This window comes from Zalophus californianus, chromosome 9 (assembly GCF_009762305.2).
Source record: "Zalophus californianus isolate mZalCal1 chromosome 9, mZalCal1.pri.v2, whole genome shotgun sequence".
Classification (NCBI taxonomy): Eukaryota; Metazoa; Chordata; class Mammalia; order Carnivora; family Otariidae; genus Zalophus; species Zalophus californianus.
Genome location: NC_045603.1, coordinates 16,980,605 through 17,004,065, shown reverse-complemented (window position 1 = coordinate 17,004,065; position 23,461 = coordinate 16,980,605). Strand labels below are relative to the sequence as shown.

At 42.3% G+C, this 23,461-nt stretch overlaps 1 protein-coding gene across 1 annotated transcript in view; it reads left to right on the top strand.

The window, feature by feature from the left end:
• The window catches only part of C9H12orf75 (chromosome 9 C12orf75 homolog), a 40,264-nt gene extending 25,198 nt beyond the window's left edge, over positions 1–15,066 (top strand). The window contains exons 4-7 of the mRNA XM_027594320.2: positions 9,261–9,296; positions 10,109–10,188; positions 11,002–11,036; positions 14,171–15,066. Of these exons, the coding sequence (XP_027450121.2) occupies positions 9,261–9,296; positions 10,109–10,188; positions 11,002–11,006 (121 nt within the window). The 3' untranslated portion in view covers positions 11,007–11,036; positions 14,171–15,066. The remainder of the gene's footprint in view (positions 1–9,260; positions 9,297–10,108; positions 10,189–11,001; positions 11,037–14,170) is intronic.
• The last annotated feature ends 8,395 nt before the right edge of the window (positions 15,067–23,461 follow it).

Genomic DNA, 23,461 nt, shown 5'->3' with positions numbered 1-23,461 from the left:
TGATTATGCATTATCTCATTCTGTACCCACGACAATCTGATGGAGATAGTAATGCTGTTTCATTTTACAAACGAGGATATGGGGCACAGAGAGGTTAAGTAACTGCCCAAGGGTTGTGATAATTATTAGTACAGTATATTTAGTATCCCGGGATAATACTTAGCATTATGCTTTCCTGCTGCCCATAAATAGTAGCTAGGATTATTAGATGTTTTAAATGTCGTTGAAAAGACTTGGCAGAGGCTCTGTCATGAATAGGACAGTAGAAGAACCACTGCATAGCTGAAGTTAAGAAACACACAGTCCCATTGTTGGTCTATCAGTACATGGTCAGATTCTCTTTAGGTAGGGCCAGTGCAGTAGGAACAGGAAGAGAGAAAACAGATGGGTGCATTCATTCCGGGACAATGAGAGATGGGTGGTGACCAGCAAGTGTTGCCAAAATGCTTGGCTGCAAGGCACGAGCTAGAGAAGGGGAGCCCTACAAGGCTGAGGAATGGAGAGAGCGGGAGGGAGGCTGGACTGGAGGCTTCTTAGGATGGATGGGGGGAAGGGAAGAGTGGAAGGATGATTTTTTTCCCCCCTTCTAGGGAGTGAGATTGTCTACTGTAAAATGTCAGAGGTGAAGTAGTTCCAGGAACTAAGCTCCTCAGAGCAGTCATGGGAGTGAGTTATTAGCGTAGCGGTACAAGTTATTGGAATAGAGTAAGTTAGCAAAATGTGAAGCAAATGTTAATTGGGTGATTTTCACGGAATTTAAAATGATCCAAGATAATGATGGTTCAGAAGAAAACCTTTGGGTCAGGGCCAAAAATCTTTAGGGTGTTTGGGGCTGCTGTCGCAGGGTTCCAATACCCAGAGGAGAGGGTTTGAGTGAAGGTGCAATCGGTCCCATTTGAAAGAGCTTTGTGGGGAGGTTGGGAGCCTGCGGGCTTCATCTTCTGTTTGGAGACACTGGGATATTTTGAACAAAGTGATACCATGAAGGAAAAGCAAATTTTCTTAAGGTAAGGAGGTGGAGAGAACATTCCTGTCTTTAGCAAAATGATGCTTCTACAGCCAATGCCAAAATAATCCTGAGCACTGTGTGCTTCTTAGGAGAGCAGAAGGAGGGTAGGGAAATTGCAAACTGGCTCTTGATCCATTGCCTCCAGACAAAGAGTTAACGTTGTTCATATTTTCCAGTAATACCTTCTGGAAGAAAGAAAGGGACCCATACTGGCCAAGGGGCTCATACAAGAAGAGAGATTTAAAGACAGCTGTCCAAAGGAATTTTGGAATTTTGAAGAAATGAATGAGATTACACAGAGTCCAAAATAGTCAATGATAAAATATTAATCCTGTCCAAAATCCTATGTAATTAAGTGGTAGAATTGTTTGAAATCACCCTAAAAAAGCAGAAACCATCATAAGAACATATTATAAAGAAAATTAAATGATTATACTTTATCCGGGGAGCTGTAGTGTCCAGGAAATAAACATTATGAATTAATAAGCCTATTCCAAAATATTATTGTGAATGGCAGCTAAAAATAATTAGAGCTACACACATGGTCTCCAGAGGTTTCCATATTAAGTTTTATTGTTTACAAATCAAAATAAGTTTGGCCTCTTTAGTGATACTGCAAATTTGGAAAAAGAAAAGACTGCACGCTGCTTTTCTACTTCTTAGATTATCGCTAATAAGACTAGCTCTATATTCAGAATGTTTTTCTTGATAAATAAGTAAAAAATAAATCATTTCTTTGCCACATAACCGTGTTCATTCTGAAAGACCAGGGAAATGAGAACTTTGTGAATTTTAAGGCAAGCTGTAGCCAGGCTGAAACAGGAGATGCTAATTGGAGTGGCCTGCGGCTGGCTAATATTTATCATCTGTATTTGTTCTTGAAAGTGCACATAAAGTATCAGTGCTATGGTTCCATTATTTTACCAAGCAAATACAGTGACAAAAATATTTTGACTACTGGGTATTACTGAGGAAGAAAAAGCAGTGGCTTATATTTTATAGAGTAACTCTAAATAAGGTTTCTCTTCAATAAAGTGATAGTTACTGATAAGATGAAAATCACAGTAGAATAACCTAAAAGGTTGAAGTGTTCTATTTGGGTATTTGGTTTTAAACAGGCATTCACAACTATATTCATGCAAAAAGGAGAGGCAGAAGGGAGCCAGCCTGCCCCAAAGAGCAATCACAGACACATAGCTGGTTTGGAGGCAGCTCAGTTTTTGGAATCTTGACTTTAAAGAAGTCAGAGCTTATTTATGTTTAGAGAGAAATTCAGTCTTTCTGGTTCATTTAGGAAAGGTCTACATAGCTGGTGTGAAGCAGATGGATGTGCAGTTACCTAGAGATTCTGGATCAGTGTAGACATTCCATCTGAGAAGGGTTGGAAGTGCGCCGTGCCAGTGCTAGCAAACTCGCAGGAAGTAGGCTAGCAGTATTTGATGGAAATGCTGAGATAGAAGAAAGCAGTTGTGAAACCTGAGGTTAAGCTTAGTTGTGGTGGTTGCCGTTGGTCGGTTGGTTTTTTGTTTTTTTTCTTCTTCTTTTTTCTGACATGCCTGTGAGAGGGCCATGGGTCGGGTCAATTTTGGTGAGATAGATATCACCAAATAGTCTACTACTCTGCAAGGGTGTGTCATTTTAAACTATCAGCGGGGGTTTTATCTTTTCAACCATCTCCAGAGTGGGGGAAATATGTTGACTTGTGGTCCACCCTCAGTAACACTTGTCTCTGCAAACGTTGTTGTTGATGCCATGGCCAAGAACCTGAGTCAGAGTCTGTGAGCATGTCCTCTTTCTCTGTGAAATCATCATGAGTCTCAAGGGGTGGCTTTACCCTCGACACATGCTTTCACCTGTGAATATCTAGTCTTTGATAAAAGAAGCTAAATCTTTGCCAACAAAAGGAGACCCAAATTTAATGAAATGCCCACTGTATTTCTTAAACCTGATCCAAAATTGTTCATACATATGCCACATGTTGGTTAGAAAGGTTCTTGTGGCTTAAAAGGTTTTCCTCATAAGATGGGATGTGAGCTTATGATTAAGACGATTTCATTGTTAATATTTTTTTTCAAAGATTACATCACTTTCCACACATTTTCATATGCTGTGTATGATCATAAATAAAACACTGTCTCGATACCAGAGAAAGTCACTTAGCAGCAGGCTTTCAGCCTTGCTCCCTCTGGAGAAAACAAGTGCATCCTGTAACTGTGCTCTGTAGTGTGGCTTACATGTAACCAGAAGGTGGAATGCATACTTGTTAAAATTAATTTGAGTCTGTTAGCACTACTTTGCTCCTTTGCTCTTGGCACTACAGAAGTAAGTCTTCCTTCTAAGACTGGTCCTGGGCACAACTGCGAAATGGACCCTGTTTATATCTGAACCCCAGCTCCTACTTCCAGCCCCTTCCTTCTGGTCCCCTTCCATTCTCTCTCTTGTGTCTCCCCCATCGCTGAGACTGGGGCCCATGTGACTGATAATCGAGAACTTGAAATTATAACGAGCCAGTAAATGAAACTGTATTTAAATCTTGGCCTTTCCAGACCCTTAAACTTATTCAAATAAGTGTTTGCTTACACCGCTGAATAAAAAGAGTCTACCTGCCCCTTCACATTTTTCCTTCCCTCGCATTACTCTTTACTGAGTTGGGGAAACAGCAAATGAGGGGGTGCTGTGACTTTCTTGTCTTGTTGCGTTGGGGCATTGAAACTGTGTCAAATGGAAGGGCTTTTTCTGTTAGTTGTTTTAGATTCTGTTCCACACTGTAGGGAGCGCTTTGTAGGTTTTTAGTCCCTGGCTTGGCTAGAGATGGCTGTTCTAGCTTCTTCTGGTTCTCATTCCTCACGCGAGGGCACAAGACTGGCCTAAATTAGAATTGAGATGAAACAAAGCTAACTTACTTTCCCCATCTTTGCCAGCCTGAAACTTCCAGTTTTCCCAGGAATGCCTTTGGGAGAGGGGTGGGCCAGCTGGGTGGGGAGGCGTGGAGTTGGGTCCCCTCACCTGGGAGGTGGCTTTGGTAGGTGACCCTTATGCTCCAGACCTACTCCAGCCACCGCTTCCTGCTTCTAGATACACAGATAGAGTCAGAGCTCCGTTTGCTCCCATGGGACAGACACACACAGTCTGACCTGAAAGGAGTGAGCCTGTACTGCAAAGTAATTGCAGGATTTTGTAGTTTGTATTACCAGAAACCGAAGGCATGTGTGTGGAAATGGGATTCTAAGGGTGGGAGACCAAATAGGAAGAAGTATATATACTGAGTTAGATTGAATGTATTGATAGTGTTCTGGATTTAGTCCTTTAGGTGCATGGAGGGGACTCTAACAGGTTAATTATCCTGGTTGGTGACCCTCACATGCAGTGAGCTTACACTCTGACCAGGGGCGGAGTAGGCTAGAACTTTTGTGGGATGTCGGAGAGGAAGGAGTCCAAAGGCTTAAGGAGAAGAGGATGTTGGTGTGAATTTCTCAAGTATGACCTGCTCCCCACCGCAGAGAATACCCCCTCCACTAAGGCTTTGAGAAATTTGAGGAACGCATAGTAAGAGGGTGTCCCCAGTAAACTCTAAGGTGGTCCTCTGTAAGGGGGCTGTGACAGAGGAGCCACTGCCTGAGATGGGCTCTTTATCTCACCGGGCAGGACAGGATCACATTTCTACCGAGCCCCAGAACCTAACCACCTGAGACAAGGTGGGCACGCTTGCTGTCAGGGACAGAGTTGGGATGAAGGGGCACAACGGATCATCCTGGAAGAAACTTTGATGATGGCTGGTTGATTACGGTCTCCCTAGGGATAAATTAGAAGGACAGCCTTCTATTTTTTTTTTAAGATTTTATTTACTTATTAGAGAGACAGTGAGCACGAGCAGAAGGAGAAGCAGGTTCCCCGCTGAGTAGGGAGCCCGATGTGGGGCCCCATCCCAGGACCCTGGGACCATGACCTGAGCTGAAGGCAGACGCTTAATCCACTGAGCCACCCGGGCACCCCTGAAGGACAGCCTTCTAAAGGTTCATTTTCTCCCTCTCTGTATTTTTATAAGAGGAAAACTTCTGGTCCATAACCAGAAACCTAACTCAAGTCGCCACAGTGGAAAGGCATAGCCACTTAACCCAGTTTCCAGACCCAAGTCAGACTCCCCAGTGATTGAGGGCCATGTTGCCTTGAGGGAACTTTCAACACTGCCTCCCGTAGGTACTATAGATATTTCTCCACGTCTTCCTCAAAGGGACTTGTGTCCATTTCCTAGAGCAGTTGTGTCCAGAGCAAAAGGAAGGACCCGAACCTTTTAGTGCTTTCTAGATACTAGCTCTGAATTGATGTTAATATCTGAGGACCCAAAATTCCTGTGGCCCACCAATCCATGGGTGGGCTTATGATAGGCAGGACATTTGGCTACTGTTCAAATTATACTGTGCCCAATAACCAACCCATGCTTGGTTATTCCCTCAGTTCTTGAATTCATAATTGGAGGAGATGTATTTCACAATTGGCGGAAGCCACCCTTTGGTCCCTTGACCTGTGAAGTAATGGCTGTCATGGTAGGAAGGGCCAAGTAGAAGCCCGTGGAATTTCTTCCCTACCAGAATAATGAATAAAAAGGGATATAGCGTCTCTAGGGGAGAGTTGAAGAAATTAGTGCCGGCACCAAAGACTTGAAAAAATGAAAGCACGGAGAAACTTCCCACATCCCCATTTAACTTGCCTGGGTGGCCCATGCAGGAGGCAGGTTTATTTCAGAGAGTGACTTTGATTATTGTAAACTTCATGAAGGGGTGATTTTAGCTGCTATTCAAGGTGTGTCTTTATTGAAAATAATCAACATAGCCTCCAGCTCCTGTTAGGCAACCTCTGGTCTGGCAGGTACTTTCTTTCTGAACCACTTTGCAAGGATTACAGAAGCAGGTTGCTTTTACCTGGTGTGGCCGACGGTTTACATCCCTGTCTTACCTCTGTTCCATAGACCCCCCTGCTCCCTCTCATCCTTTGTTCTGCAATATCCTGATCTTACTGATATCCCTCAGCACGGTGGGCTGGTCCGGTACCTTGACCTGATAAACAGCAAGGGACAAGTACTTTAGATGCTTCAGTGAGACATCTTCAATCCAGGAGGTGGGAGATAAACCCCATTCTTGCTAACAAGTACTGTATCAGTTAGTGTCCAGACAGAGAAGAGAAAAACACATTAACTACTTTAACAGAGAGAATTCGCTGTGAGGAATTGGTTAAGTGGGTCTGGGAGGATTGTGGATGTACGGAACGGAGACTAAGAGATCAGGGGTGGTAAAAGCAGGAAGCGGCTACCACGCCTCAGGCTGGAGTGACAAAGGAGAGAGGATGGGGGTATCAACATCTAGGAGTTGGAGGAGAAGGAGAAGGGACCCAGACTTCTGAAGCGCACTGCCAGGTCGGGGCTGTCACGTCTGAATTTTGTCATCCACGGCTTGTTCTGGAAATGAACCAGCGGCTGCGGTGATGCAGACTAGGGTAGCAAGCAAAGCTGTAAAGAGCCGTCTTCCTACTGTCTTGCTTCCCTCGTAAGTGGGGTGATAAAAATTGGAGAGATCCAGCTTGGGAGATGGGGTGTTTCTCTGATATGCCTGAATGTGGGCTCACAGTTTATGAAGCGGGAGTTGGAATCACACAAACTGGTCACCTAGCTGTGTCACCTTGGCCATGCTACTCAACCTTTCAGAGCCTCAGCTTTTCATCTTTAAAATGTGGCTGGGGCGCCTGCGTGGCTCAGTCGGTTAAGTGTCCGACTCTTGATTTCGGCTCAGGTCAGGATCTCCTGGTCCTGGGGTCAAGCCCCACATCGGGCTCCAGGCTCAGTGCGGAGTCTGCTTGGAACTCTCTCTCCCTATTGTCTTCTGCCCCTCCCCCCGCTCACATGAGCTCTCTCTCTCAAATAAATAAAGTTCTTAAAAATGTGGCTCATCCCCACCGGGCAGGATTGTGATGAGGATTGAAGGAAACCGTATAACAGCACTAGCGTGTGCTGCCTCTCCAGTTCCCTAGGAGGCTGTGAGGATGAGGTGATGCTCAGAGCTTTTGCAGGAGCGGTGTGGAGGCAGTCCCCAGGTCAGGAGCAGCCACCAGGCTGGTTTGTCACCGGCAGTGTTTTTACTTTTCCATCTTCCTATTTGAGAGGCAAGTGACAAATTGGAGTGTGGAGCATGGTTTTTGGTGTCAGATGAGGTCTAAATGTCAGTCTTACTTATTGGTCTTGCATATTTATTAATTACATGGCTCTGTGGACCTATTTTCCCAGGTCTAAACTCTCAGAGCTGTTGTGAGACATTGCAGTGATGCCCATGAAGTGTCCTGCCCTATATCTGACATGCAGGAGAGACTCAGTGATGCTGCTATTTTTACCCATGTGGTCTTTGTATTGTAGAATGATTGTTTTTGGAAGGAATGGGTAAAGCAGCAGTCTCATATGTGGGGGGCATATATCCAAAGGCAAGCGTTGTAACTTATTTGAAGGCTTAAAAGAATAGACATCCAATAAGTCTTCATAAATGGTATTGTTAATGATTTAGTAATATGTCTGAAGCTTAATTTATTATCCAATACATATGGCGGCTATATTATAATTTCCTGCAAGTTAGATGTACAAGGTTGTTGATGAATTTTATAATGGAGAACACAGAGTGGGTTTCAGGGTATTGAATACTTTATAAGAGATAGTAGAGTAAAAATAGTTTACTGTTCTCTTACATTTGAGGGAGTTAAAATATATTTAAAAACCTTTAGTATATCATTAAGCAGAATTAGGCAAGGGGAGAAAGAATTAAAATAAACAGAGTTGGATATGAAAAGAACAGCTGTGCCAGAAAATGAGACATTGTATATGTCCAAAACTACCAGTTACATGCAGCTTCAGAAACAATGTCATGATGGCATTAGCCATTTGGGACTGAGGTAGACAGTTCTAATATACTCCAGCGAGTTAGTCACCATCATTTTCCTGTTATCTATACTAACGGGTTATAAATCCATTTTAATTAAAAGTAGTGAACAACACTTTGTGATACCACTTCAATAAGCATAACCCCATTTCTAATACATTATGGCTTTGACACCTTTGAATTAAAAAACGATCCAACTTTAGCAGGAGATGAAGGGAGTTGACAATTATCTGGTGAATTTAGGTTGTGTGCTCAATTTGTATAAATTAGATCTCAAGGTGGATTTTGCACTCTATCAGAGTATTAGCTGTGGGCATGGCCAGTGTTCAATGGATGATTTCCAAATCTACACCTCCCTTCTTTATAGGCTGGAGACTTCCTGGCAGATGCAATGAAGTAAAATCTCCGGTACATATACATTGGAAACATTCACAGCTTTTAAATGGGTGAAACCATGACTTGACAATCCCTAAAATTAGAAGATTCAGTGAAGCTGTTTAGATGTTTTTTTTTTTTTCTTTCTTTCTTCTTGGCTGAAGCCCTTTAGAATTACATGTTGGGTTCAGCCAGATACATTTGAATCTTGGGGTTTTTTTCTTTAAGAAAATAACTTATGTATGCTAACTAGTGCTTGAAGGAAAGTTTCCTGATCCTTTTAGAAATATGCCAAGGAATATCAGTGGAATATGAATTCCTCTCATGCAAGGAAAGAGGCTGTGCATTTTAAAATAGTGATTCCCTCTAAAAATTTCCTTTTAAACATTTCCTCCTCTGTGCAGATCATGTATAAGATGGCTTTTTTTTTTTAGATAGGAGGAAGTCAAATGGATATGAACTCTTCTGCACTAAAGAAATCTTTCATACCTCGAGTGGTGCCACTGAGTGGCATGAGGATCACAGAATCATAGTCCCCTAGGACCGGAGGGGACCTTGGGAATCATCTGGTTGACCACCTTATTTTACAGATGAGATGCAGGCAAGCAGTTTGCCCACAGCCTCTCTGTGCTGATGGCACGCCCATGACAAGAACCCAGGCTTCCTGATGCCAAGTTAATGTGCCTTTTGCAATCTCGGTTGCCCTCCATATGTCCTTTTGTTTAGCACTTGGACTTTTTGGCATTTGCTGAATTTGTACATTTTGTTAAGTAGAAAATGACTAATTTTTAAATGCATGAATGATTGAGATAGAAACAATAGTGTGTTACAAAATATTTGATGGTAGAACTTGAATGAACAAAATTGATTGTCAGTTAATAGCCCTCTTTTACTCATAATAAAAAATGAAGTGTCTGACTATGTGACCAAATGGCTTATAGCAAATATTTTTGACCTTTTAGAACAGAAGAATCTATAACGGAAGATGACAAGAGGAGGTATGTTTGACATTGAAGCTGGCTTTAATTTGAATAATTTTGGCCATCTTCCATGGATTAATTTAATGAATGGATGTAATTTCACATTGTATGTAGTACATTGCCAATAACATAGATTACACCCGGACAAGTTCTGGCACAGAGAATACAGGTAGGAGCGTGTGATCTGAAAAAGGACTTGCTCAGGGTTCATAATCTTTGCCTTCAAGCAAGCTTGGGTTTTGTCCTGTGCTCATGGCCTGTGCTGGTTTCTATCCTGTGGCCTTTGGATGTGCTGTTCTCCCTAATGGATGACTTTGTTCATTCTCCCCGCCCACTTCACCCTCCGTCTCCTTCTCTGGTGGACTGCACCCTACTCTCATTACTCACTGCTCTCTCTCCCCTCCTTTTATGTTTGTATCTACCTCCAGGGAAGTGTTCTGTGTGTCCATAGCACCTATTACCACGTTGACCACTATGAATTCTTGATGAATATTGACCGACTAACTGTAACATGTTGCTCTATGGATATTTATTATTGTACTAAATTATACAAAAATCCCAATTTGTTTTCCTCTTTCTCACTCCAAGTTAAATATCTAAAAATTCTACTCACTCAACTTAGCTTTCTTTTTTCATATAGAACTTCTTTAACATAGAAAAAATTATATTTCCAAGGGCAGGAATGTTCCAAATTCTACTTTTGAAAAGTCATGAGTTACTTTAATAGTTCTATAATTGTTGGCAGTACTCCATGCTTCTATCACTTTCTGCACATATAGAGTATCATTGATATCAGTCTGATTTCTCTCTCTCTGCTTCTTTTCATTAAGAAACTATGGAGGGGTATATGTAGGTCTACCATCTGAAGCTGTCAATATGGTATCCAATCAAACAAAGACTGTACGAAAAAGTAAGTAAAATTGTGAGATTTACTTTCTCTAAATATTTATCTTTTTGTTTTTTGAAAAAAATATAAAATTTATATTTCAGCTTGCCTGACTCAACCTACATATTACTCAGTTGCAGTTAACCATGTAGAAAAACCATTATCTGTTCACTGTAATCATTTGTTGAAATTGCCACCTACATGATGAGAGTAGTTCCAGAGCAAAATTTAGCTTCTATTTGTGGCTATGTTCCATGGATGAAAAAAATTTTTCTCCATGGATAATTTAAATTTATTGTTAATTTCAGTGATGATTGGTATGACAATGAAAGCAAATGTTTCAGTAAGTTTATGGAGTTTTTGTAGAAATAAAGGTGAATTCTTATAATATATTCCTGTAATATACTGATAACAGTCTGAGGATTAGAGGAAAATCAACTGCGTATTGTATAATTAAATGAAGTGAGGCCCCTTTTTTGTTTCAATAAGTAGTAATTGTGGGGCTAATGTTGTTTTGATAATAGACAGGGACAATGACAGCCTCAGAGCTAGCTTCTTGCTTAAATGTATGGCTCGTGGTAAGAATGCTGGTTTACCAACCACTGTGCAGTTGTCTGATGCACAGTTTTAAAGGACTGTTAATATGTTTCATTTACACACAGGCTCTACTACCTTATTTGTAACATACTGTAGCTGTTTGTTCCTCATTGCTGTTTCTCTGCATTCTGATCTGGACTAGCAAATACATATAAATCACTACTACTTGTCATTTTATAGGAAACTAGAATATGTTCTTTATAATCCAAATATTTAACTTTTCTTAATTTTCTCTTTAAGATTAAAAGAAAATATCGTGACTCCATAATCAAGAGGTACTGTATTTTTTCTAAATAATTGTATGTATTTAGCCTCGATGATGAATAAACTATAGATATTGTTGCTAGCTGTTTCTAAGAACTCTTGGACTTCAAGATTAAGAGGGGTCTCATCTTGTGGTTAAATCTATGAAATGGAGCATGTTATATTGTAAAGGGGTCAACTTTCTTTGCAGTTATTTTTATTTTTCATTTCATTTTGTTTCAAACGCAACCTAATTCATTTAATAAGAACAAGCTAAGTGTTTGCCTAAAATATGAACGTTTTACTCTTCATTGCCAAAAACTGAGGTGCTAAGACTTTGGAAATGACAGACAGGGAGAGACCAGAGAGGCTGGGACTGGGAATTAAATTAGGATCAATATTAAGTTTTGGCAATAGCCAGGGGTGAGTTAATATACAGAGAGGAGATGTATCTGTACCAAATAATGCCAGTAGAGATGGGCAGTCATCCTTGTACAGAAACGTAGTTATGCAGGAAGGAATAGTAAAGCCATAGACCAAAGTCGGTTGGGTATTATAAAACATGTTCAATGTGCACAGAAGAAACCATTTTCTGAAAGATGACGCACCGTGGACCTGGTGTCCTGGTGAAGAGCTTGGCGGTAGAATTATCCTAAGACAAGAACAAGGACAGGAGAAAACAAGCTTTCCTTTATTAACCCTCTGTGTGCCAGTTTCTAAAAGATCCCATGCAGCATTTCCATAGAGGCAGAAAGTCTCAGTTCATCTGGTCCAAGGATGCACATGATGCTTGGATCCCCACTGCATCTCGGTCTGCTGACTGACATCTGGCCTCTTTTGAACGTCCTGTGATCAGGAATGCCCTATCTCCTGAGATAGCCTGTTCTCTTCTGGGAGTCAGACAACCTTGGATTTGAATTCAGGCTCTCACTTACCAGTGGGGCAAGTTACTTCCCCCTTGTAGCCTCCATTTTATAATCTGTAAAATGGCATCAATGCTTAGCTTGAAGGGTGTTGTTAGGGTTCAATATGAAATAAAGGGCAGTTCCAATGATTGCTGTTTTCATCATCATACTATTCTGTTTTGTATCAAGAATCCAGCCTTTGGCAGACCCAAAGCAAAACTGACTTGATACTGACTTGATACCCACTTCTTGCTCAAGGCCAGTTACTGGATTTGGGTGTTTGGGATGGGGCGGGGGTCACAGAATAAGCTTACAGGTGGAGACAAATAAGTTTTCCCGCTGGGGGAGAGGGACACAGAGACTGTAAGCAGTGTCTTCCTGACAAGAGATACCACAATCTTGGGTAGCCATTTTTTGAAGACTGTCTCCTCAAGGTGAAAGCATTGTGGAGCTTTATTCCCTAGGGCCCATGACCACATTATAGAGTATTGAGTTTCTCTTTGGGAATTTGCTGGAGATTTTCTATTTCTAGTATTTTTAAGAGTTCTAACCCTCTAGGTTCCCTGCCAGTTTTCCACTGTGCAGAAGTACTTTTGTTATTTCCATCAAATAGGAAAGATAATCTAGTTGAAAACAAGCATACGTTACCCTCCTGAAAATAGGTTGCATTTCAAAAAGCATGAGAATAGAGTGGAAAGAGGTGCCACGTAGATAGGTATCAGGAGGTGTGGTAACTCCGTCACTAACACAGGACCTCAGAGGAATCCCTAACATTCTCTCAGGCTTTCTCAAATTCAGTTTTCTCATGGGACAGTTGGACAAGATGGTTGTTCCACTTTGTGTGTGGATCTCAAATTCCCTGATAACAATTTAGCAATCCTGCTGGTAAATCAGCCTGCAACTTGAGACTGCCAGCTAAAATATCTCTTTATTGCTCATGAGTATAAGCCTATTTTATTGCTATCCCTGTCCCTTTGAATTGCCTGAAAAGTGTTCTAAGTTGAAACGCTGTTCTTCTTCCAGAGTTGCTAAGTATCCACTGTGGTACTTGACATGTCTGAGCTCATGGCTCTCTGGGCTTAAGTTATTGGACAGAGAGGCGCCTGGGTGGCTCAGTCAGTTAAGCGACTGCCTTTGGCTCAGGTCATGATCTCAGGGTCCTGGGATCAAGTCCCACATCTGGCTCTCTGCTCAGCGGGGAGCCTGCTTCTCCCTCTCCCTCTGCTGTTCCCCCTGCTTGTGCTCTCTCTGTCTCAAATAAATAGATAAATAAAATCTTTTAAAAAAGTTATTGGGCAGAAACCCCGAGGAGAAGACTGTCCTTTGCAGAGGAAGCTATTTTATGGAAAGGATTGGAGACACTTTTTTTGACCTAACGTGCCAAATCTCTTGAAATAATGCCACTGAACTCGCTCAATGACTGGAGTTCAAAGTTATTTTGGTGACTTTTTGAAACAAATTGAGGAATGATTTCAGAATCTCTTACAATACTTATATCATGGTACAAATGTGTAATTTCTTCTACAGATGACTCTTGGGTGAGCGTTATGCCCACCTAGATGTGTGGAGCATCCCTGGGCAGGGAGGAGCTGAAGTGGTGCTCTCAGATGCCCGTGGAGGGACTGGCTGGAGCAGGTTCCCCTGGGAGAGCTGGAGAGAGGGTGGATGGCTACCCTTCTCCCAGCAGGGGCTGACCCAGTAGGGGAGGGATGACATCACGGCCGAGCAGTCTATCTTTAATTTGGGTGATGTTGACGTGCAGCTTGGTCTGGGCATTATCATATCATATTTTATTTTATTTTTTCATTTTTTTTAAAGATTTTTAAAAAAATTTATTTATCTGTCAGAGAGAGGGAGAGAGTACAAGCAGGGGAAGCGGCAGGCAGAGGGAGAAGCAGGCTCCCCGCTGAGCAAGGAGTCTGATGCAGGACTCGTTCCCAGGAACCTGGGATCATCACTTGAGCCGAAGGCAGATGCTTAAACGACTGAGCCACCCAGGTGTCCCTATCACGTCATATTTTAATTTTAAGTTTATCAGTCTCTTTCCCCACGGCTCTTCATCTCTTTATATAAAGAGTCATCAGTTCTTGGCTCTGTGTTGGCCACTTATTCAGGCTTAAGTATTGAGTGAACTCAATGTGTGTTTTACTGAAAAGAAAATTGGTAAATAATTCGTAGGCTGAAAGCTGATTTTTTTTTTTCTAAGTTGTCCTCGTTAAGCTTGCTAACTCTTTTCCCTCTTGCTGTTGTTGTCTTCACAGCTTGCTCATTAAGATTTGGAAGGAATTGCACTCCATGGGCCGTCATGACGTGCACAGAAATTTCTAAGGAAATTCTAACTAGTCGCCCGCTCCGCCTCCCCTCCCCACCCAAATTCTCAAGTCTGTAGTTGAAACCATGGGTACATGTTGAATGTTGTGGTACTAGAAAGGAATCAGGTAGACAATACACGGGTATATGGAACTTTCTGGGGTCCTGCTGAGAAAGACCAGTGGACAAACCGCTAGTGTCTGGAGCCAGCCTGCTGTATCTGGCGGCATTTTCTTCCTGGCCATTCAACACAGCTCATGAAAATCATGTCTTTTCACTGATACTTTTTTGATAGTTTTTATATAATGAAATCTGTATTCTATTTATAACTTCAGCTAAGAAAGCACTATAAATGAACTCCCTAAAGTAATATATTTGTGGGTTACTTTTCACTATTTCTACGTTACATTAATTTTTAGCTGTAAAATGGTTAAATTGATTCTTACTGTTCTCTGTTTCCCTTTTTTACTTTTTGGTTTTCAGCTTTCTGTAAGTGTCAGAGAATGTCTTCTCTTAGGAACAATGTATGACCTTTCAATGTTGAAAAATAAGCCCCCAAAATTTGCATGCCCTACGCACGTTTTGATTAACTTTCCATTTTCTTTGGTCGAAGGCTGATGTCACCACAAATCCTTTGCAGTCATTGATTCTCTCATTCTCCTTTGTGGGAACCCAGCATCCCATCATGTTAATCCTATACTATTTTCAAGGACTTGTGACTGATGGTTAAGGGTATTTGGAAAGCTCTTAATTTGAGGATGACCACGTGTAGCCATTTAGTACTGCAATGTAGATTACTCAATTTACCAATATATTTCAACAATTAAAACATTTTTATCCCTCTTTACCTGGATTTCTTGGTTTTTAAAAGGTCACTTTCAAAGAAGTCACACATGGCATTGTGGTATATAGTTACTATATCAGTATATATAGCTAATGAATAAATAGGTTACCATGAAAAACCAAAATTTTTCATAAGAAGGAAAAGATTATCTTATAAATCTGGTCCATATGACAGCCAGCGGGATATCAAATTGGTAAAATATCAAAGGTGATTTTCTGAGCAGGTGGTGAGAGCTGAGCCTTGGATCTTGCTTGGAGAGGTTGCTGGCTGTACCTGGGGTGTGACAAGGCATGGGACCAGCTCCAAGGAGCAAGTAAAGCAAACCTAGGAGATCTGCTTGGTCCTACTAGCTGTTGTCAATATTTTATTAAGACAGTTTATCAGGAAGAGGTTCAAGATAGCAACAGAAAAGGCTTCTAGTCTCATCTCCTCCCACAGACACAAAATCTACAGCTGCATATGAAATAGTTCCCTCTGAAAAGGACCTGCAGGCTAGCTGACCGCAGCTCCACAACAAAGGATAAAAGGGCCATATTGAGATGGGCAGGAGGGGCAGAGGCGTGGTCTTGCAAGAAACCTCAGCCTCGGCACAGAGACCAGCAATTGGGAGGGATCTCATTAATACAGAGCTTGTCCCTGAGGAATGAGAGGTTTTTGCTCCACATCAGACACCCCAGCCCTTGGGAAGTGCATCAGAGGGATGAGCCCCCAAAGCACCTGGCCTTGAAAACCACAGGGCTTATGGCCAGGGGAACCATAGGGCTTTAGGGAATGGAAAATCCACTCTTAAAGAGCTCACGTATGGACCTACTTATCCCAGGACCCAGCACAAAAGTAAGTTTGAAAGGTACCCAGACCATATGCTTAGGAGACTCATTTGTTAATCTTAGAGCATCTGCCAAAGAGACAGGAACCTGTTGGGACTCTTGGGGACAGAGGTGCTGGCCAGACATGAATTTTGCATTCTCCTTCTGCCTTGTTGGGACTAGCACTGGGGGGTGGTCACTATTTTTGTACACCTGGCCCTCCCCGCCACAGCCTGCTAGCTCCAGTGGAAGTCTCCTGCCCCCGTGCACCACAGCCAAGGGTGAGTACCTTCCCTGGGTGAGTACCTTCCCCCACGGCCCACCCTGCCAGCCACAGGGTATGTGCCACCCACACCAGGGGCACCCCTTGAGCCCCTGGCTCTGGTGGCCAAGGAGGACTGTGCTTCTGGACCCCCTGAGCCTGAAACAGACAGTCCTTGACAGGTTACCACCCCCAGGCCGCTGCACAAACAGCAGACTGAAACACACCCTCAGCATTCATGTGAAAGAGGCATATTTTCTTGTCCTGGAGCTTCAGCCTGTGGGACAGACTTCGGGTTGGTCATATATCCTAGGCCACAGAGGCACCCCGAAGGAAGATGGGCAGGGAGATAACCATATTAGTGCTCTCCCCTGGCCACAAAGCAGCTCACTGATACCTCCCCGAAAGGAGCTTATATACATCTAAGCCACGAGCTTTGCAGTTGTCGCCCTGGGGACACTTCCAGATTTCTTGGTTTGGAAGTCAGCAGAGTTTAGGATTGTAGACCCACGAGACTGTGTCTATTAACGTACCTTGAAAGCTGCTGCATGTGGATCTGGCTTACTCCATACCTAAAATAACTAGAAGAAGAACAAATGAAGCCCAAAGTTCGTAGAAGGAAGGACATAATAAAGATGAGAGTGGAAATAAATGAAATAGGGACTAAAAAGATAACAGAAAAGATCAATGAAATGAAGAGTTGGTTCTTTGAAAAGATAAAACTGATGAACCTTAAGACAGCCCACCAATTAAAAAAGGGCTCAAATAAATAAAAAATGAAAGAGAAGTTACAACTGATACTATGGAAATACAAAGCATCATACCAGACCACTCACTATAAGCAATTATAGGCCAAAAAACTGGACAATCTGGAAGAAATGGTAAGTTCCTAGAAACACACAATCTTCTAAGACTGAATCTTGAGGAAATAGAAAATCTGAATAAACCAATTGCTAGCCAGGAGATTGGATTGGTAATCAAAAACCTTCCAGCAAACAGAAGTCCAGGACCAGATGGCTTCACTAGTGAATTCAACCGAATATTCAAAGAAGATGAAATACCTATCTTCGGGCAAGGACGCCGCCGAGAAGAAAATTAAAGGCCAGACCAATAACCCTGGTGAACATAGATGTAAAAAGTCCTCAACAAAATACTGGCAAACCAGGGACGCCTCTGTGGCTCAGTCGGTTAAGCATCTGCCTTCAGCTCAAGTCATGATCTCAGGGTCCTGGGATTGAGCCCTGTGTTGGGCTCCCTGCTCATTGGGGGGTCTGCTTCTCTCTCTCCCTCTGTGCTCTCTCTCTCTCTCTCTCTCTCTCTAATAAATAAATAAAATCTTAAAAAAATACTAGCAATCCAGATTCAACAGTACATTAAAAGGATCATACACCGTGATCAAGGTTGATTGATCTCAGAGATGCAAGCATGGTCAATGTCCACACATCAATCAATATGGTACATCATGTTAACATTTGCACATGAGGATAAGCTGCTGTATGGAAAGAAGCACTAATGAGAGGCCACGAGACTCCACAGCAAGTGCGGAGGGAGAGCTACCTTAGTTCTCAATGACTCAACAGCCCTGGCACCAGTCTGCCCAGGTGGAGTGACTTGGCTTATGTGAAAGAAATTCGTGGTGCTACTGTAATAAATTCCCGCCTTCGCTTTAGCTTATGTTGGTTTCCGTCCCTGGCTACCAAGACATAGTTTCACTCTTCCTTTCACACTGCGCACCACCCTGGTCTCCGCTCTCACAAACCTAGAATTTTATAAAAGCCTGTGGAACTTTAACATGAAAAAAATTTATATTTAAGTAAGAATCAGTAAGACATGATCATGATACGCATACTCCTGTCCCATAATGGCATGTAGGTAGAACATTGGCAGTTTCTCCCATTAAGGATAGCAGATTAGTTTTCGAAAACTTACAATTTTGAAATAATTTTAGATTTACAGAAGAGTGTAAAGTTAGCACAGACTGTTCCTGTATGCCCTTCACCCAGCTTCTCCCACTGTGAACATCCTACATAAACTTGTCAAAACTAAGAAATTAAATATTAGTGTAAACTAAACTACAGCTTTTCATTGGATTCCTTTAGTTTTTCCATAAATGTCCTTTTTCTGTTCCAGGAGCCAATCTGAGATTTCATCGCATTCTATTGTATTTGGTCATCCCGTCTCTTTACTTTTCCCATCCTGAGAGTCCCTCAGTCTCGCCTTGTTTTTCCTAACCCTGACACTTCTGAAGCCTCCTGATAGATATTTTGTAGTATTTCCCTCAATTTGGATTTTCTAATGTTTTCTTATGATTAGACTGGGGTTTAGATTTGTGGGAAGAATACCACAGAGGCGATGTACCCCTTCATCACATATCCTACCTCGCAGTTTCACCATAACTTGTTGCTGGTGATATTAACCACGATCACCCCGTAGGTTAGGGGGGACATCTGTCAGGTTTTTCCACTACAAGATTTCTAGTTTTTCTTTTCCAAACTGCCCTTTATAAGTGAGTCACTAGGGTTTTTTTTTTTAAGATTTTATTTATTTGAGAGAGAGAGACACAGCGAGAGAGGGAACACAAGTAGAGGGAGAAGCAGACTCCCCGCTGAGCAGGGAGCCAGATGCAGGAGTTGATCCCAGGACCCTGGGATCATGACCTGAGCCAAAGGCAGATGCTTAACCAACTGAGCCACCCAGGCGTCCCTAAGTGAGTCACTAAGTTTATAACATATTCAAAGGAAAGGAGAATAAATCTCCACCTCCTGGAGGGAGGAACATCAAGGAATTTTTAGACATTTGTTAAAAGCACTACAGTCAAGTATTTTGAGGGGGATACTTGGGAGACTCTGACAATGTCCGGTTTCTCCTTAAAGGTTTGCCCACAAATTTTAGCATTCACCCTGGGGAGTTGCCTGCAGCATTGATTACTGTGGTTTTCCAGTGGTGATTTTCTGCTTCCCTCATTTCTTCACGTGTATTACTCAGAATTCTACTCTAAGGAAGATTTATCCATTCTCCTCTAATTTACTTACTTATTCAATCCCTTATTTATATCAGCATTGACTCATGGATATTTATTTTGTTCTTTACGTTATAATCCAGTACTGTCACTATTTCGTTGCTCCAACTGTTTGAGCTTTGACCATCAGTCATTTGTTTAAGTTGGTTCTTGACATGACCCAAGCTTCCCCCCAAACCCCCACCTTAGGTTGACTTTTTTTTTTTAAGATTTTATTTATTTATTCGAGAGAGAGAGAATGAGAGATAGAGAGCATGAGAGGGGGGAGGGTCAGAGGGAGAAGCAGACTCCCTGCTGAGCAGGGAGCCCGATGCAGGACTCGATCCTGGGACTCCAGGATCATGACCTGAGCCGAAGGCAGTCGCTTAACCAACTGAGCCACCCAGGCGCCCCCTTAGGTTGACTTTTAATAGCAAGCTGGCCTATAAATTAAAAATCCAATTCAAAAGTTAAAACATATTCCTAAAACTTCATCAAATTTTATTATAAATGAATAGTGTTTTCCATATTATGACAAGTCTTAACATTTTCCTTCAACTAGACACTTTTTAAATTTAGAACCTTGTGATTCTTACATGCTAATAATACTTGCCACCCACTTACCTCTGTCTTAAGGCTAATGATTATAATCTTTATTAAGTACTTCAAGAATCTTGAATGAAAGACTTAAAGGAGGAGAACTATTAACATTAGGATCTTTCAAAGGAGAGTAGGAGAGGAAAGGATGGCCGAGGAGTAGGGGACCCTATTCCAGCCGGTCCCCAGAATTGAGCTGGATATCTACCAGACCACTCTGAGCACCCAGGAAACCAGCCTGAGATGTAAGAAGATCTGGATCTCTACAAACAGAATATCGCAGGCGGTTGGTTTTGAGATACGAAGCGGGGAGCCGTGATTCCAGGGGCAGATATCGGAGGATAAACAGCAGCGGGAGGGTGCCTGGCCGTGGGGATCCTACACCGCCGGTGAGCAACAGCCTTGCGCACTGGGGACGGGGCACAGACTCACAGACCGGTAGCGGCAGGGAAAGGACTTTAGGGCAGCCCACGGGATGGAAACCTGGAGCGGCGGGGTCGCGCGTGCGACCTGGGGGCGGCTGGTGGTTGTAGAAGCACAAAGTGCGGAGACGTGCCCCGACCTGGAGGCAGGACTGGGAGTGCTGCAGAGGGGTGCACAACCCAGGACGCTGCAGTTTGTAGCAGCACAGACAGAAACGGAGCTGGTGTGGTCTGGAGAGCTCACTGAAGAACAGACTGTGGTCTCTCTGCTCTGAGGCAGAGGGTTGGAAACGGTCTCTTCTGCTCTGACTCTCGGAAGAGACGCAGAAAACCACCAGGCAAAGCCGCCAATGAATAAAAGCCCTCAAAACCCAGTTTTCACTGAGCCCATCCCCCACCACGGGGGGGCAGGGCAACTCTGCCCAAACAGGGTTGCCTGAGTAACAGCGCAGCAGGCCCCTCCCCCAGAAGACAGGCTGGGAGAACAAGAGGCCAGCAACCCTAAGGTCCCAAGAAAACAGATGCACCTTGCTTGGGTTGTGGTCAATAATTTGGACTCTATACATTCCCTTAACCACCCATCAACAGAATGACTAGGAGGAGGAACCCCCAAAATAGGAAAGACTCAGAGATTATGACTTATGCCACAGATTTACAAATGGATGCAGACATAACCAAGATGTCGGAGATGGGATTCAGGCTAGCAATTGTGAAGACAATGGCTAGAATGGAAAAATCAATTAATGGCAACATAGAGTCTCTAAGGGCAGAAATGAAAGCTGAATGGGCAGAACTTAAAAATGCTATCAGTGAGATCCAATCTGATCTAGATAATCTAACAGCTAGGTTAAGTGAGGCAGATGAATGAATTAGTGACCTGGAAGACAATTTAATAGATAAAAAGGGAAAAGAGGAGGCCAGGGAAAAACAACTCAGAATCTATGAAAATAGAATCAGAGAAATAAGTGACACCATGAAGCATTCCAATGTCAGAATTATTGAAATCCTGGAGGGGGTGGAGAGAGAGCGAGGACTAGAAGATATATTTGAGCAAATCGTAGCTGAGAACTTCCCTAATCTGGGGAATGAAACAAACATTCGTGTCCTAGAGGCAGAGAGGACCCCTCCCAAGATCAAGGGAAACAGGCCAACACCCCGGCACATAATAGTAAAACTCACAAATCTTAGAACCAAGGAAACCATCTTAAGGGCAGTTAGGGGGAAGAGATTCCTTATGTACAGAGGGAGGAACATCAGAATAACGTCAGACCTATCCACAGAGACCTGGCAAGCCAGAAAGACCTGGCAAGACATATTCAGGATACTAAACGAGAAGAACATGCAGCCAAGAATACTTTATCTGGCAAGGCTGTCATTTAGAATGGATGGAGAGATGCAGAGCTTCCAAGACTGGCAGAAACTGAAAGAATATGTGACCACTAAGCTGGCCCTGCAAGAAATATTAAGGGGGGTTCTACAAAAGGAGAAAGACCCCAAGAGTGATATACAACAGAAATTTACAGGGACAATCTATAAAAACAACATCTTCACAGGCAACATGATGACAATAAATTCATATCTTTCAATAATCACTTTCAATGTGTACGGCCTAAATGCTCCCATAACACGGCACAGGGTTGCAGATTGGATAAAAAGACAGGACCCATCCATATGCTGCCTACAAGAGACTCATTTTGAACCTAAAGATACATCCAGACTGAAAGTGAAGGGATGGAGATCCATCTTCCATACCAGCGGACCTCAAAAGAAAGCTGGGGTAGCAATTCTTATATCAGACAAATTAGATTTTAAGCTAAAGACTGTACTTAGAGACACAGAGGGACACTATATCATTCTTAAAGGGTCTATCCAACAAGAAGATCTAACAGTTGTAAACATCTATGCCCCCAGCATGGGAGCAGCCATCTACATAAGCCAACTGTTAACCAAAATAAAGAGTCATATTGATAACAATACATTAATTGTAGGAGACCTCAGTACTCCACTCTCAGCTATGGACAGATCATCTAAGCAGAAAATCAACAAAGAAACAAGAGCTTTGAATGACACACTGGACCAGATGGGCCTCATAGATATATACAGAACATGCCACCCTAAAACAACAGAATACTCATTCTTCTTGAGTGCACATGGAACTTTCTCCAGAATAGACCACATACTGGGTCACAAATCAGGTCTCAACCGGTACCAAAAGATTGAGATTATTCCCTGCATATTCTTAGACCACAATGCTTTAAAACTGAACTCAATCACAAGAAAAAATTTGGCAGAAATTCATACACTTGGAAGCTAAAGACCACACTGCTCAAAAATGTTTAGGTCAACCAGGAAATCAAAGAAGAATTAAACAATTCATGGAAACCAATGAGAACGAAAACACATCGGTCCAAAACCTATGGGATACTGCAAAGGCAGTCCTAAGGGGGAAATACATAGCCATCCAAGCCTCACTCAAAAAAATAGAAAAATCTTGAATTCACCAACTAACTCTACACCTTAAAGAACTAGAGAAAAAGCAACAAACGATGCCTAAGCCACACACTAGAAGAGAAATAATTAAGATTAGAGCAGAGATCAATGAATTAGAAACCAGAAACACAGTAGATCAGATCAACAAAACTGGAAGCTGGTTCTTTGAAAGAATTAATAAGATCGATTAACCACTGGCCAGACTTATCCAAAAGGAAAGAGAAAGGACCCAAATTAATAAAATTATGAATAAAAGGGGAGAGATTAAGACTAACACCAAGGAAATAGAAACAATTATTAGGAATTATTATCAACAACTGTATGCCAATAAACTGAGCAATCTGGATGAAATGGATGCCTTCCTGGAAACCTATAAGCTGCCAAGACTGAAACAGGAAGAAATTGACAACCTGAATAGGCCAATAACCAGTAACGAGATGGAAGCAGTGATCAAAAACCTCCCAAAAAAACAAGAGTCCAGAGCCTGATGGATTCCCTGGGGAATTCTACCAAACATTCAAAGAAGAAATAATACCTTTTCTACTGAAGCTGTTTCAAAAAATAGAAACAGAAGGAAAGCTTCCAGACTCATTCTATGAGGCCAGTATTACCTTAATCCCCAAACCAGGCAAAGATCCCATCAAGAAGAATTTCAGACCGATATCCCTGATGAATATGGATTCCAAAATCCTCAACAAAATCCTAGCTAATAGGATCCAACAATACATTAAAAGGATCATCCACCACGACCAAGTGGGATTTATCCCTGGGATGCAAGAGTGGTTCAACATTCGCAAACCAATCAATGTGATAGAACACATTA